This window comes from Macrotis lagotis, chromosome X, assembly GCF_037893015.1.
Source record: "Macrotis lagotis isolate mMagLag1 chromosome X, bilby.v1.9.chrom.fasta, whole genome shotgun sequence".
Lineage (NCBI taxonomy): Eukaryota > Metazoa > Chordata > Mammalia > Peramelemorphia > Peramelidae > Macrotis > Macrotis lagotis.
In genome coordinates, this window is record NC_133666.1 from 657,938,416 (window position 1) to 657,954,462 (window position 16,047).

Here is a 16,047-nt window from a genome sequence, read left to right on the forward strand (position 1 = left end):
TGAAGTTTTGATGAGAAGTTTGAATAAAGGAGAGAGAAGTAGTTTGCTAGATTAGAAGGTGGAGACCCACCGGAGAGGCCAGAGATGGGAAGTGGAGAGGCTAGAAAGGAAACAGTAGGGAATAGAAGAGTGACCAAAGACAACCAGAACATGGACTGAGTTTTGGTAAGGAAATGAATGTTGTGGATAAAAGCAATGGTCAGCCACCTCCAGTGATTTCTGAAACTCACCTGCTGGGAAACAGAGACCATCTGTTGAATATTGGCCACTGTTTGTTGAACAACTTGAGGAATCTTTGAGACCTTGAAAAAGTATATGAGGGTAAGTTAATACAAAGAAAAACAGAATTTCAAAGTAAGAAGGGCTTCAGAGGTCAACCACCCTGTGCCCAAGGAGGAAAATCCCTAACAAAGGGCCAACCAGCCAGCATTTAAAAAGGCCTACAATGAAGGAGGACTTCTGCCAGTCTCCATTCCTGGGCCCCAGATCTCCAAGTCAAGGGGAAAGAGGATTCCCTGGGACAGAAATAGCAAGACTGAGGAGGAGCAGAGCAAGATCATTTTGAGAGGCATAACTTGCCCTTTGCTGACACCTGGACCTGACTGTCCTTCCCTGCCATCCCTGCACTGAGGCTGGCCCTTACTGGGCTCCTGTGGGCTCTGGGACCTGGGTTAGAGGGGTGGTCAGAAATGGGTTTTAATGCTGGGCTGAGGAGCATGAGCCACCTTGTACTGCTGGGCCTGGACAGTAACCTGCTGTACACTGATCTAAAGAACAAAATAGCTGTCTTCAGAGGAGGTTCTAGAGAACATGTTCTGTAGCAGAGATCATAATTTTAGGTCAGGAAATCTGCTCAAAATAATGTCAAATCTGTGTTTCTAAATTAAATTAAGTTGATTCAGAAAGAAAAGGTAAAAGTGAAAAAATATGGCATACAACAAAGAATTATTTAATGTAAATATCTACAAAAGAAAAGGTGGGGAGGAGAGAGGGACAGAGGGAGGGGTGGGGTTAGAAAAAGAAAAGGGAGAGGGGAGAGGAAGGAGGAGGAGGAAAGAGACAGGTGAGAGAAGAAAGGGGGGGAGGGGTGGGTAGGATAAGAGGGAGAAAAGAAAACAGGAAAGGGGAAAGGGAGGAGAGAAGAGGGAGGGAAAGAGACTGGATAAAGAGAGATCCTGGAGAGGCCCAAGACAACCCTGCAAGTTTTCCTGGGAATAGTACAAACTTCCCCTAACACAGTAAGATTCATAGCTTCTATAGGAGGTCAGGAGAAGTCCATACCCATCCTCATTAAAGGGCTTGGAGAATGACTCTACCTTCTGCTGGACAGTAGTGTGACTCTGAGGCTGAATGATTTTCTGTTGCTGGTGGGTTTTGAGTTTCAGAAGTTGTTGGACATGCAGTGGTTGAGCCACTACTGTCGTTCCTACACAAGGAAAACAACAGTGTCACTGAGCATGCAAGAATGCTAGTCACTATTATAGAAGGTGGATTTTCTCTAGCATTTTGTTCATCTGTTCAAAAAACTGGGAGTTGAAACAGCTATTATACCGGAAAGCAAAGAGGCCTTCCTCTCTTTCCCCGCCTCCCTAGCCCAGTCCTGGGCTTTCCATTGGGTTCCCCTTTCATAGGAAATGTTTTGGTTCTCCCACTCTTTAAGAGAGCAAAGGTTCTGCAGGCAAGGACTACAATTAAGACCATTTAAAGAAGGGCCTGAAATGAAAAAAAAACAAAACCAACAAGCTCCACACCAAAGGGCCTGTTAAATTAGGCCTAATACACATGATGGAACTGAGTCACTTCACAACTTAAAACTAAGTGACCAAAATGCCTGAAGATCCAGTCAAGCACCTGTGGCTTTCTGGGGCCGGCTGACAGCCCCCCCAATTCCTGTCCTGTTCACTGGAAGGGCTGTGACTGCAGGCGATGATGCCACAGGAGGTTTGGCAGGAGCTGCGGGGGCCGTCTGTCCAGAAGCTGGAAGCTGGGAAGTGGCCACACGGGTCTACACAGGAAGAAGCAAGGGCCATGTTAGCTTCTCAATGCTTTGAATCTGTCACCAGTCTTAGAGGTTGGAATCAATCAATCAACAAGTACTTATGAAGCTCCTACCATGTGCCAGGCACTAGCTAGCTTCTTGGGATACAAGATCAAAGACTGAAACAATTTTTCCTCCCAGGAAGCAATACATTCTGATGAGAGAGCTTAACAAGTCCATATAAAAACACATGCAACATAAATATAAAGTTAAATAAGTACAGATAGGCAAAGTGGTCAGAGATAAGGGCATTAGTAATTGGGGGGAGGGGTCAAGAAAGGCCTGGTCTGCAGATGGTGCACAGGACTCAGTGCCATCAGCCACATGGAATAAATGACCAGTGCAAAGGTCAATTTGGCTGGAATTAGAATATGAACATGACCAAGAACTTACAAGGCGAGCAACTTGGAGGTTGGCTACAGTAGTGCTGGCCAGAACAGCCCCAGGCCTGGGGGCTTGGATGGCAGTGAGCTGGGGGGAAGGTGAGGGAGCCGGCAGCCGAGGGGGCAGCAGAGGTGGCGCTGGAGCTGTCTGTGGTCCTGGCGGAGCTGGCTGCTGCAGTTTGTGCTTCTGTAATTTGATCAGGTGCTCCTACGGAAAGAGGAGAGCATTCACTTCCTTCTCTTTTAGTAAGAGCTGCCAAAGCCTATGCAACTCCAAGTATTTTTTCTCATGCTGTTATTTATGGATACTCTGAAGATGGAGAATTCAATAAATTGATCCTTTCACCCACAATTCCATTAAAATGTAGATATTTTAAAATACACAATAGTGTTCATTGAAACTATGTATGATTTTACATGATGAAAAATAGACACATTAGGCCAAGAAAACATATTGCTGAAGCCACACTACTCTTGTTATCACAAAGTAACTGATATTTATGGATATGAAATGGCTGCCAGTATCTTTAATCAGCATTAGTCAAAATAGGAAATGGACATTTTAACAGATTATGGAGGTTTCAAATCTATTCATTTCCTTCTAGGATGAAATTTTTACTTTTTAATACATGTATCCAATTTGGCTTTAATTTAATTAGGTCAGGGAATCTGCTCAAAATAATGTCAAATCTGTGTTTCTAAATTAAATTAAGTTGATTCAGAAAGAAAAGGTATCAATGGATCAGCAGTTCAGAGTCCCAGTCACTGACCATCTGCAGAGGGTCTGTGATAGCCTAGGCAAGCCTTGCCTGAAGTTTTGAGGAGAAGTTTGAATAAAGGAGAGAGAAGTAGTTTGCTAGATTAGAAGGGGCAGACCCACCGGAGAGGCCAGAGATGGGAAGTGGAGAGGCTAGAAAGGAAACAGTAGGGAATAGAAGAGTGACCAAAGACAAAAGGAGGGAGTTGCAATCATATCAATGGATCAACTGTCATGTATAAGAAACCCTCATTCAACTACAAGCCCAGACACTCTTAAAATGTTAGCAGTTTTTCATTTTCTGCAAACTTATCATTAATCATTTTCATTTTTATTAATGTAAGTGATATTGATTTAATTTTAAATTATCTATATCTATATCTTCACAAAATAATTCTTAATAATTTATAAACATGGGGGCAGCTAGGTGGCGCAGTGGATAAAGCACCGGTCCTGGAGTCAGGAGTACCTGGGTTCAAATCCGATCTCAAACACTTAATAATTACCTAGCTGTGTGGCCTTGGGCAAGCCACTTAACCCCATTTGCCTTGCAAAAAAAAAAAAACTAAAAAAAAATTAAATAATTTATAAACATGAAAGGTTCCCCAGGACTTCCTTGGGTGACCTCCACTATGATCCTATTTTTCAGTGTAGCATGGAAGTTTCCCCAATTTTTTTCCATTGCTGGCTTAAGTCTAGACAATCGACAAGGCAATAAATCAAACTTCTCATTTGTAGCATTTGCTGATTTCCAAAATGTAAATGCACACTAAAAATTTAACAAACAGCTGGCACAAGAGGTCACTTCACCAGCTGAGATTGATCCTATCAATCAGAATAGGCTTCAAGTATGAACCCAGTGATAGATTGTAAGTCCATCATCCCAAGGACCAGTCTCACTAAATTAGGAGAGGCTCACTACCAGATGGGCAATAGAGAATGATACATTTTTCTGCTACCTCAACCCACACAGAGAATTTCTACCAAGTCATTGTGGGACTAAAATTTGCACTAGTGAAATAATTACCCTAGATGATAAAATTATAAACTCATGTAGTACAAAAATAATTGCAAGATGAAAGTCATCTGGAGAGCTAAGCAAAGCAAATGAAAAGTTGATGGACTTTTGACATCCAATCCTTTAATAATCTGCTAGTTTAAACAAACTATAAAATTCTAAGGATTGATCTACAGTTCATTCTCTGTTCCCCCAAGTTTGTTCCTCCTAACTTCAATAATAAATATCTTTAAGTGCTGTGTACAATGACACATATTAACTTTATAACAAGTCCCTTTAGATACATACAATTACAGAAATAAAGAAAACTCCATTTTCTCCTCTTGTTACCTAAGATCCTCATGATTGTCCAGCATCAGTGAGAGTCCTTCTCCTCCTCCACCCCAGCCTACAGACCACCAGAACCTCCAGAGGCCAGCAATCCAGAGAGCTTGCCCAGCTCACCTTCTAGCCAATGCCTCTTTCTCCTTTCTCTCTCCCTTTCGGGATGCTAACTCCTCACAAATCCATCACTCCACTTTGTCCCTGGGCCTACTTCCCTTTTCCCAGCATTTACAGTTTAGGCCCCTCTGCCTCACTTCCACTACCACAGGAAGGATGTGGCCACCACTCACACCTGGATGAGCAAAGCGTCACCAGTTATAACCCTTCTAGTTAGAAGGAAAACTGCTGAGCCTCAGTGTCTGCTCTTTCCCTGCCATGCTACAGTCCCCTGGGCATCTTCAACTCCCTTGCTGCTGTGTATCTGAAGACCCACTGTTATCTTGCTATCCCCAAGTCTTAATCTTAAGACCCACCAGCCTAACAACTGCCCTGAGATGAGGTCCCCTCCTCCCTGCCCATGTGTGTTTTGTCTGCCCCAAAAAGAACACTAGCTTCTTAAGAGCAGCAAGGTCTTGTCTCACTTTTGTGCTTAGAACAAAGGCAATACTTAACAAATGTTTTTTTCTTTCTTTCATTTTGCTTGAAACCTTGTTGTCTTTCCATTCTTTCTCCCTTTCCTCTTGACTCCATCAGTTCAAAAATCCAAGGGTTCATTCAATCTCCTAAAATCTTTTGCAGCAGATATGCAACTCTTTCTCCTTCTACAGCCACAACTCTAGCACAGTCTCTCAATAATGCCTGAGGGACTTCTTATCACCCAAGCCCTTCTACTGACAACAAAGGCTTTCTAAGTTAGGGTAACTTTCCTATAGTTTTTACTGGCCCTGGAAACTGCCCAGACTATGACTTGCCCCAATATAGTGGGACCCACACCTGAGTTGCTACAGGCTGCTGCTGCTGCTGCTGCTGCTGCTGCTGTTGTTGCTGCTGCTGCCTGAGAAGCTGAAAGTGTGCAGGAGTAATGGTTTTGCTAGAAAGCTGAACTCCTGTGGCTGTGCCTACAAAGAAAAGAGAGAGATGCTCAAATCCAAAAAAGAAAAAAAAAGAAAAAAGAAATCCTCAAATCTATATTTTGAGGCATGAAAAAACTAGTGAATCTATAGGTAAAACTACAAATTATAACAGATAGGTTTCTACTCCAGGAAGGATGATTCAACCTTAGAAAAGTCAGAAAATTGTGAAGTAGTTTAGAAGACACAGTCATGTACTAAGGATTAAGAAAAATAATTTTCAGCTCAAAGATGGTTTCCTGGCCTTCATATAGCATACCTATACATGCATGCCTATACATATGGCAAAGAAACCAGTACACATCTCCTATATTCTATTGTAGACAAAATGAAAGTAAATATCTGCACATCTAATGAATATCCCTGGTCACAATGCATGTTATAAATGAATGCCATATATATCTGCATAACTCTATTTTCAAAGCCCTATAAGTAAAGGTATAAAAAAGACCCAGTTGTTACCTTGTGTTATCTGAGTCACTAATGACCTTGTCTGAGCCTGCACAGGGCTCAGGCTGGTCATGGCCACAGTGGATGTTGGGATAGGAGTGACTGCCCTCACCCCCTGCGTGGATGCGGTGGAGAGGAGCTCAGCAGAAGCAGAAGCAGCAGGTGTGGCAGCTGGTCGAGGCTGGCTGTGAACCACTGGAGCAGGAGTGCCACCCCCTGAAGCCTTTTTTAAAAAGGATACAAAATGTGAACTTTTCTTCAAAGGGGTACAAATACAAACCAAACATTCTTTTTAAAAAGTCAATGTGGGGGGGGGGGGCAGGGCCAAGATGGCGACAAGAATGGATCCAGTCTTAGGCGCTCTCTGATAAAACGTGAAACTAAGGACTCTAACTAAACTTTCAAGAGACAGAACCCATAGAGGAACCCAGTGAGGCAGTTCTCCTACTCAAGGTAACCTGGAAAAGAGCAGAAAGGCTCTGCTCCCCGGGGCCGGAGGGGCAGCCCGCCAGAGGGGTGGCCCGCCAGAACAAAAGAACTTCAGCCTCCCGGAGGCAGCCCCAGGGCGCTGGGAGTCCCAGCTCACAGCAGCGGGGGAGTCTCCTGAGCTGCACCCCGGGAAGCACCGGGCACAAAGTGGGGGAACAGCGGGGGACCTCTGCCAGAGTGAGCAAGTGGAGCCCAGCCCTCAGGGCACACAGCAAGCAGCTTGGTCTTTCTGCAGCCCAGATCGGGGGAATGAGGGAACCTTTGCTCTCATCAGAGATGGCTAGGAGAGGAAACAGCAAATATACTCAATGGGGTATAGACAACTGGAGTAAGAAGGAGGGGGGAGCAGGGGGAAGGGGTGGGGATGTGAATAAAGGAGGAGAGGATGGACCATGGGGGGAGAGTGGTCAGATATAACACGTTTTCTTTTTTAATTCTTGCAAGGGGCTGGGATTGGAAGGCCTGCCCAGGACCATGGGGCCAGGTGGATTCTGGGCCTAAGGGGTGGTATGGGGGCTCAAGGCTTCTTGGCCCCAGGACCAGGGATCTGTCTGCTGCGCCACTCAGCAACCCTACAGCAGAGTCAGAGTGAAAGGAGAGAGAAAATATAGTACATGGTAGTGGAGAAACAAGAAAGGAGGGAGTTTGAGATCAGCAATGGCAACGTTGGAAAAATATGGAAATAACTTTTGTGATGGATTTATCATAAAGAATGTGATCCACCCATGACAGAGTTGTTGGTGTTGGAACAAAGACTGAAGCACATTTTTTTGTTATTATTATTTGGGGGAGGGTGCAGGGCAAGTGGGGCTGGGTGGCCTGCCTGGGGCCACATAGCAGGGTGATCTTTAGGTGTCTGGGGCTGGATTTGGTCCCAGGTGCTCCTGGCTCAAGGGCCAATGCTCTGTCTGCCACCCAGCCACCCCTACTATTATTACTATTTTATTTTATTTGGGGTCTTTTTTTCTCTTCTTCTTTTTGGTTTTTGCAGGGCAGTGGGGATTGGGTGGCTTGCATGTCACACAGCTGGGTGATTGTTGGGTTTACGAGTCTGGATATGGGCTCGGGTGCTCGTGGCTCCAGGGCTGGTGCTTCGTCCATTGTGCCACCTGGCCATACCTACAATTATTCCTATTATTTTTTGTTAATTTTAATTTTTTTCTCTCCCCTTTACTTTTTTCGCCCAAGCAAGTCTATCTATATTCATGGGGGGGAAGGGTATTTTGTTTACTTGTAAACAAGAATATTTTATTAATGTAAAAAAACATTTGTACAAAATGAGAATAAAAAATAAATTAAAAATGAAAAAAAAACACAAAAAGCCATTCCCCAATTGACAAATGGTCAAAGGATATGCAAAGGCAATTTACAGATGAGGAGATCAAAGTAATCCATAGCCATATGAAAAAATGCTCTAAATCATTAATTATTAGAGAAATGCAAATTAAAGCTTCACTGAGGTACCACCTCACACCTCTCAGATTGGCCAGTATGACCAGGAAGGATAATGATCATTGTTGGAAGGGATGCGGGAAATCTGGGACGCTATTACACTGTTGGTGGAGCTGTGAACTCATCCAACCCTTCTGGAGAGCTATTTGGAACTATGCCCAAAGGGCAACAAAAATGTGCATACCCTTTGACCCAGCAATACCACTACTGGGTCTATACCCTGAAGAGATGAGGAAAAAGGGTAAAAACATTACTTGTACAAAAATATTTATAGCAGCCCTGTTTGTGGTGGCAAAGAATTGGCAATCCAGTAAATGTCCTTCAATTAGGGAATGGCTTAGCAAACTGTGGTATATGTATGCCATGGAACACTATTGTTCTATTAGAAACCAGGAGGGACGGGATTTCAGGGAAGCCTGGAGGGATTTGCATGAACTGATGCTGAGTGAGATGAGCAGAACTAGAAAAACACTGTACACCCTAACAGCAACATGGGAGTGATGTTCAACCTTGAAGGACTTGCTCATTCCATCAGTGCAACAATCGGGAACAATTTTTGGCTGTCTGCAAAGGAGAGTACCATCTGTATCCAGATAAGGAGCTGTGGAGTTTGAACAAAGTGCAAGGACTATTCCCTTTAATTTAGAAAAAAAAAAACAGATAGCTTATTGTCTGATCTTGTTACCTCTTAGACTTCTCTTCTCTTTAGGGACATGATTTCTCTCTCATCACGCCCAATTTGGATCAAGGTACAACATGGAAACAAAGTAAAGACTGACAGATTGCTTTCTGTTGGGGGGAGGGGGGAGGGAAGGAAGATTGGGGGAAAAATGTAAAACTCAAATAATACCTTTAATAAAAATAAATTAAAAAAAAATACTCAGTCTGAAGATGAGGAAGCACAAGCTCCTGCATCTAAAGACTCCAAGCAAAACAGAAATTGGGCTCAGGCTATGACAGAGCTCAAAAAAGACTTTGAAAATCAAATGAAGGAGTTGGAAGAAAAACTGGGAAAAGAAAGGAGAGAGATGCAGGAAAAACATGAAAATGAAGTCAGCAGCTTAGTCAAGGAAATCCAAAAAAATGCTTCAGAAAATAGTATGCTAAAAACCAGCTTAGGTCAAATGGATAAAACAGTTCAAAAAGTTATTGAGAAGAATGCCTTAAAAAGCAAAATTGGCCAGATGGAAAAAGAGATAAGAAAACTCTTTTAGGAGAACAAATCCTTCAGACAAAGAATAGAATTCAGGGAGATTGATGAATTTACCAGAAATCAGGAATCAATACTTCAAAACCAAAAAAATGAAAAATTAGAAGAAAATGTGAAGTATCCCATTGAAAGAAACAACTGATATGGAAAACAGACCTAGGAAAGATAATTTAAAAATTATTGGAATACCTGAAAGTCATGATCAGGAAAAGAGCCTTGACATCATTTTCAAAGAATTACTACAGGAAAATTGCCCTGATATTCTTGAAACAGAGGGCAAAATAGAAATGGAGAGAATCCACCAATCCCCCCGAGAAAGAGATCCCAAAAAACCAACCCCCAGGAATATTATAGCCAAGTTCCAGAACTCCCAAGTCAAAGAGAAAATATTACAAGCAGCCAGAAGGACACAGTTCAAATATCGTGGAGCTGCAGTCAGGATCACACAGTACTTAGCAGCAGCTACATTGGAAGCTCGTAGGGCTTGGAATACAATATACCGGAGGGCAAAAGAGCTTAGAATGCAGCCAAGAATGAACTACCCAGCAAGGCTGAATGTCCTCTTCCAGGGAAAAAGATGGACTTTCAATGAACCAGGGGAATTTCAAAGGTTCCTTTTGGAATGGCCAGAGCTGAACAGAAGGTTTGATCTTCAGATACAGGACTCAGGTGAAGCATGGAGATTGGAGGAGAGGGGGGAAATATGAGGGACTTAATGAGGATGAACTGCATGTATAGAAAAATGATACTGATAATATTCATATGAACCATCTCAGTTAATAGAGCAGGTAGAGAGAGATTTTATAGTTGAAGCACAGGAGAAAGCTGAATTCGAAGATAAAATATGGTGTAAAAATGGAGTCAATAGAAAAAAAGGGAAATGTAATGGGAGAAAGAAAAAGGAGAGGGGAATAGGCCAAGATATTTCATATAGTAAGATTTTTTTATTATTACAATGAGCTATTGCAATGATATGGAAGGGGGGAGGCAAGGGGGAATGAGGGGACCTTTGCTCTCATCAGAGGTGGCTAGGAGAGGAAACAGCAAATATACTCAATGGGGTATAGACAACTGGAGTAAGAAGGAGGGGGGAGCAGGGGGAAGGGGTGGGGATGTGAATAAAGGAGGAGAGGATGGACCATGGGGGGATAGTGGTCAGATATAACACATTTTCTTTTTTACTTCTTGCAAGGGGCTGGGATTGGAAGGCCTGACCAGGACCATAGGGCCAGGTGGATTCTGGGCCTAAGGGGTGGTATGGGAGCTCAGGGCTTCTTGGCCCCAGGATCAGGGATCTGTCTGCTGCGCCACTCAGCGACCCTACAGCAGAGTCATAGTGAAAGGAGAGAGAAAATGTGGTACATGGTAGTGGAGAAATATGAAAGGAGGGAGTTGAGATCAGCAATGGCAACGGTGGAAAAATATGGAAGTAACTTTTGCGATGGACTTACCATAAAGAGTGTGATCCACCCGTGGCAGAGTTGTTGGTGTTGGAGCAGGGACTGGGGCACATTTTTTATTATTATTATTTGGGGGAGGGTGCAGGGCAAGTGGGGCTGGGTAGCCTGCCTGGGGCCACATAGCAGGGTGATCTTTGGGTGACTGGGGCCAGATTGGGACCCGGGTGCTCCTGACTTGGGGGCCAATGCTCTGTCTGCCACCCAGCCACCCCTACTATTATTACTATTTTATTTTCTTTTGGGTCTTTTTTTTTTCTTCTTTTGGGTTTTTGCAGGGCAGTGGAGATCAGGTGGCTTGCATGTCACACAGCTGGGTGATTGATGGGTCTACGGGGCTGGATATGGGCTCGGGTGCTCGTGGCTCCAGGGCTGGTGCTTCGTCCATTGCGCCACCTGGCCATACCTACAATTATTACTATTATTTTTTTTATTTTAATTTTTTTTCCCTCCCCTTTACTTTATCGCCCAAGCAAGTCTATATTCATGGAGGGAGGGGTATTTTGTTTACTCTTGAACAAGAATATTTTATTAATGTAAAAAAAAAATTTGTACAAAATGTGAATAAAAAAATAAAATTAAAAAGTCAATGCTTCGCAGTTTATAGTTAATAATAAAAGGAGTATGGGGACTTTCTCTTCACTGATGCTTGCCTGAATGATAAGCCGACCATCCAGTTGACTGAATATTATTATTCTATTTTATTTGGTCTGAATAATGATAAAATTCAATGAGAAACTATAACAAGTGACTTCTACCCAAAACCACTTTAAAAAATTGTCTAGACATCTGTCATGGCTAGAAATAAGATATTTGCCTTTAAAACCATTGCAAGAACACAGCATTGCCTTAAACAAGCTTCAGAATAGCCAAAGCCTCAAGGTCGTGATCTTGGAAGCCCTAGGAAGAAATTGGCAGTGAACAACATGGGGCTCCAGTACTGAGATCCAAAAAAGCCAGAATCCAGGGCTCAGACACCCTTAACATTTCTCTAAGATGCCAAAGACAGCCCTGAAGATCCAGTGCTTTGACCCTTAAAGATACCAAGATGTTATATTCCAGGAAATGGAAGTCAACACAAGGATGCTGGGGATACAGGACTAGTTCATACAGGTAAAAGAACCTCAATTCAGAAACTAAAACAATAGAGCTAAGTCAATCAAAGAAAACACTTGCCAATTATTGCCAACTAGATTGCAGATCTTAAGTTAGAAAAAGCTCTTCAACAGCTACAAGAAGAGGCTCAAAAGGAAAAAATGGATTTTCCACCCAAACTTCCTAAATATTTAGGAGAAATTAAGCAAGAGATTTTTTTCAAAAATGAAATAAAAGTTCCTGAAGAAAGAAATGAAAGGACAATAAGTAACTTAGAAGGGGGAGGTGTAAATCTTACCAAAGAAGAAGAATTTCTGAAAACTAAAATTAGATCAAATGAAAATCAAAGATTACATGAGAAAGCAAGAAATATTGGAATAAGATCAAAAGATTGAAAAAATATAAGAAAATATAAAGTGTCTAATATTAAAAACATGGACCTGAAAGAGGAGAGATAATTTAAGAATCACTGGAGTATCTGAAAAAATAACTATGATTTTATTAAAAAAAAGTCTGGACTCTATATTTCAACAAATTGTAATTGAAAACAGTCTAAATCTACCGAAGGGTAGAAGCAGAAATAATTTACCAAACTCTTCCTGATAGGAATTCCCAAAGTAAAAATACCAAGAATATTATAGCCAAAATCCAGTCGAACTCACAAGTCAAAGACTGCAAACATACAATCAGAAGCAGTTCAACAAAGAATCAGTCAGGATGACAAAAGACCAGGCAACTTCTTCCAAAAACAATAGATTTGGGAATGCAATATTCCAAAAGACAGAGGATCTAGGCTTATACAACCCAGAATAATTTGCCCAACAGAGTTGGGTATATTTCTAAAGGGAAAGAAAATGGAGTCAGTGAAATAGAGAACTTTCAATCAATTCTGATCTGTACAAAACAAAACAAAGGAAGCATGAGCAGGACCACTGAAAAACAAACACTAGAAACCTAGAAATGGAAATTTATTTGAGTAAGTAGAAGGAGTTGTCTGACTTCTCTAACTGTCAAGCAGAAGATATACAAACATAGAGAAAGGAATGGGGCAGAGAGCATCAGATGAACTGATTCACATCTGAAGTGGCCAAAGGAATGCTGATCAAATATACACATGACCAAAATAAGCTTCTGAAAATGAAAGAAGCATCTAAGAGGGTGTTTGATTGCCTCTTAGTCAGGTGAAGAATCACCAACAAAATGTTACAGGAATGCAATAGAATATGATTTTGACATGAGAAATTATAAAAGATGATTTCAGAAAATCATGACTATTACGAATTAGCACAGAGTGTAGTGAGCAGAACCAGGAGAATAAAGACAGTAGCATTGTAAAGAAAAATAACTCTGAAGGACTTCAACACTCTTATCAAGCAGGGACAAGACCCTTCCAGAGAACAAAAGATGAGGCACATTACCCACTTCCTGATGGAGAGGTTATGGACAGATGGTGCCGATACATACGTTTTTGGAAATGACTACTGTGGATTCATTTTGCTTGACTTTGCTTAATACTTTACAAATATAATCTCATTTGATCCTCACAACAACCCTGGGAGATAGGAATTAGAAAAGGGGAAACTGAAGCAAACAGTAATTAAATGATTTGCCCAGGGTCATACAATTACTAGGTGCCTGAGTACAGATTCGAATTCTGGTATTGCTGACTCCATGTCTGGTATTCTATCCACTGCACCATCTGAACAACCTCAGAATGAAAAAAAAATTTTTTTTCCACCAATTTTTTAAATTTAATTTTTATTTTTTCCATTTACATACAAAAATAGTTTTCAACTTTTATCCTTTTGCAAGATTTTGAGTTCTGCATTTTTGTCAACCTCCCTTTTCTCCACTCTCCCTGTAGCAATGAGCAATCTGATATAGGTTGTACATGTACAATCATGTTTAACATATTTCCATATTAGTCTTGTTGTGAAAGAGGAATTAGAACTGAGGGGGGAAAGCAACCATGAGAAAGAAAGGAAAAACACAGAAGAAGTTTTTAAAAAGTGAACATAGTATGTTTTGTTCTGCATTCAGACTCCAGTTTTTCCTCTGGATGGAATTTTCCATAACAGATCTCTCAGGATTGACTTTCACAACTGAACTGCTGAGAGGAGCTCAGAGTTGCTCATTTCACAGTGTTGATTTTAGTACATACAATGCTCTCCTGGTTCTGCTCATTTCACTCATCATCAGTTCATACAAGTAGTTTCAGGCAAAAAAAAACCAGACACTCTTTCAATGCAAAGGAGAGCATACTGTGTAAAGCCAGCTTATGGATTATGTCTTCCAGAAGGCTACTCATCGAATACTCAAATATCTCAATACATGAAATAAAACAAGAAAATTAACTCAGAACTTCTGGTCACAGGAAACAAAATACCACAGGAAACAAAATACCAATTGAAAAACTCCACAAGATAAAGAAGAAAATCTTAGGTTGAAAACTCCAAGACATATGGTGATTTAATGACAAATAAATTCTGCAAGTGACCAGGAGAAAGTCCTTCAAGTGAAAAAGAAAAGAAAATGGAATAATACAAAATAATTGTGTATCCATAAAAAACCCTAAAAGGGAACAAAATAATGTATTCCAAGTTAGAACCTACTATGATGACACTTTGCAAACCTCTAAGCCTAACTAACCATCAATGAAAAATAGATGGACATTCAATTTCTTTTAGGTTTTTTGCAAGGCAATAGGGTTAAGTGGCTTTCCCAAGGCCACACAGCTAGGTAATTATTAAGTGTTTGAGGCCGGATTTGAACTCAGGTACTCCTGACTCCAGGGCAGGTACCCTATCCACTGCGCCACCTAGATGCCCCTTGGACATTCAATTTCAAAAGAGAAATTTGAGCTATTTCTTCCAAAGAAAAACCCAATTTGAAAAGATGATTTGCTTTGCAAACACTTCAAGACAGCAAAAATACTAAATACAATTATAACTCAATAAATTACCCCTCTCCCTTCAAAAAGAGAGAAATCAAGAGAAAGGCAATCTGTAACCCCAATCAAGATCTTCAGTCTCATCTATAAAAATGGGGCAAATTTACACTCACAAGGTTGTTGGCACCAAAGCACTTTGTAAGCCCTGCAGTACAATAGACAGAGAGGGTATGGTTGTTGCTCTCATCAACATCCTTTAAAGTTTCCCCCCAAAACTGGAGGAAATGCAACGTTGTCAGCAAGGTCAAGTTCTGGCAAGTTCCTTGAAGGGGAGCCCCCTCCCTGCCCCCCACCCCCATGCACCGTGATATTTAGGATCACAGGGTCATGAATGTCATGAATGTGGAGAAGGAAGAGACCTTCAAGGTCACCTGAGGCACACCCTCATTTTAAACCAGGCTAAGTTTTCAGAGGTTCCTCACTACCTCGGAGTTGATTAACTCATGATAATGCTTTTTGGTCAAGAATTTCAAGGAACCATGCAATGAGCTATGGATACCTGCATCTGTGAGGAACTAAGGAATTAGAATGTTTAATAAAATAATGATAATAGCTAATATTTACAAAGTTCTTTGCATATACCCTGACCAGGCAGATACCCTAGTCACAAGATTAAGTTTGTTGTATGGGAGTGGTTTGGAATAATTACACCTTGACCAATAAGAAAATGGGTCCTGATATCCAGAGTGCGGGCAGGAAATAGGATAAGCCAATTACTTACTGCCAGTGGTCCTGGCATAACTGGAGAGGCAAGACGCTTATTGATGGGCTGGAATGTAGCTGCTGGGATGCTAGCAACAGTGTTCACGATGACATTTCCATTCACAGTAGCTGAAAGCAAATCAAAGTCAGGAAAAATGGGTTATAATAAAAGGTTTTTGTTGGTTTCTTTACAAACCACAAAATGCTTTATTACAAAAACTCTGACCTGTCTGGATGCTTGTTCCTGTGACTGCAGGTTTGATTGTTCCAGCCTATTCAAAAGACAGTTAAAGTCACAGTATAAGCTAAAATAATAACTGACATTGTATGTGAGACATTTTAATTTTTTCTGGGCTAATCTGGAGTGGAGGCAGAATAGAATGTGATGACTTTGGGAACTGGAAAACCTGGACTGGCCCCAGTGTCTAGCACAAGTCCCTTCTGCTCACTTCCACTCAGTTAAAGCAGCCATGGGCAGGGACAAGCATGAGTGATACTACCATCAGCAGATACTGACAACCACCTGGACAAAATGAGGAAAAAGATGAGGACTATGGGGAAAAGGATCACAAATCAGCATGAAGACATGAGAGAGCAGGAATGAGAGACTTTACCTGCCATGTACATCCAGGGGCTCTTTCTCTGCCAAAAG

At 41.5% G+C, this 16,047-nt stretch overlaps 1 protein-coding gene across 3 annotated transcripts in view; it reads right to left on the bottom strand.

Annotated features, from left to right (window-relative positions):
* Positions 1-16,047, bottom strand: part of LOC141501327 (E1A-binding protein p400-like) — a 143,763-nt gene that overhangs the window by 2,124 nt on the left and 125,592 nt on the right. For all 3 annotated transcript variants that reach the window (XM_074205220.1, XM_074205222.1, XM_074205221.1), the window contains exons 47-54: positions 15,622-15,667; positions 15,415-15,524; positions 6,053-6,263; positions 5,454-5,578; positions 2,432-2,629; positions 1,852-2,005; positions 1,317-1,426; positions 231-302 (exon numbers count right to left, since the gene is read on the bottom strand). In XM_074205220.1, coding sequence (XP_074061321.1) covers positions 231-302; positions 1,317-1,426; positions 1,852-2,005; positions 2,432-2,629; positions 5,454-5,578; positions 6,053-6,263; positions 15,415-15,524; positions 15,622-15,667 — 1,026 coding nt within the window. The remainder of the gene's footprint in view (positions 1-230; positions 303-1,316; positions 1,427-1,851; positions 2,006-2,431; positions 2,630-5,453; positions 5,579-6,052; positions 6,264-15,414; positions 15,525-15,621; positions 15,668-16,047) is intronic.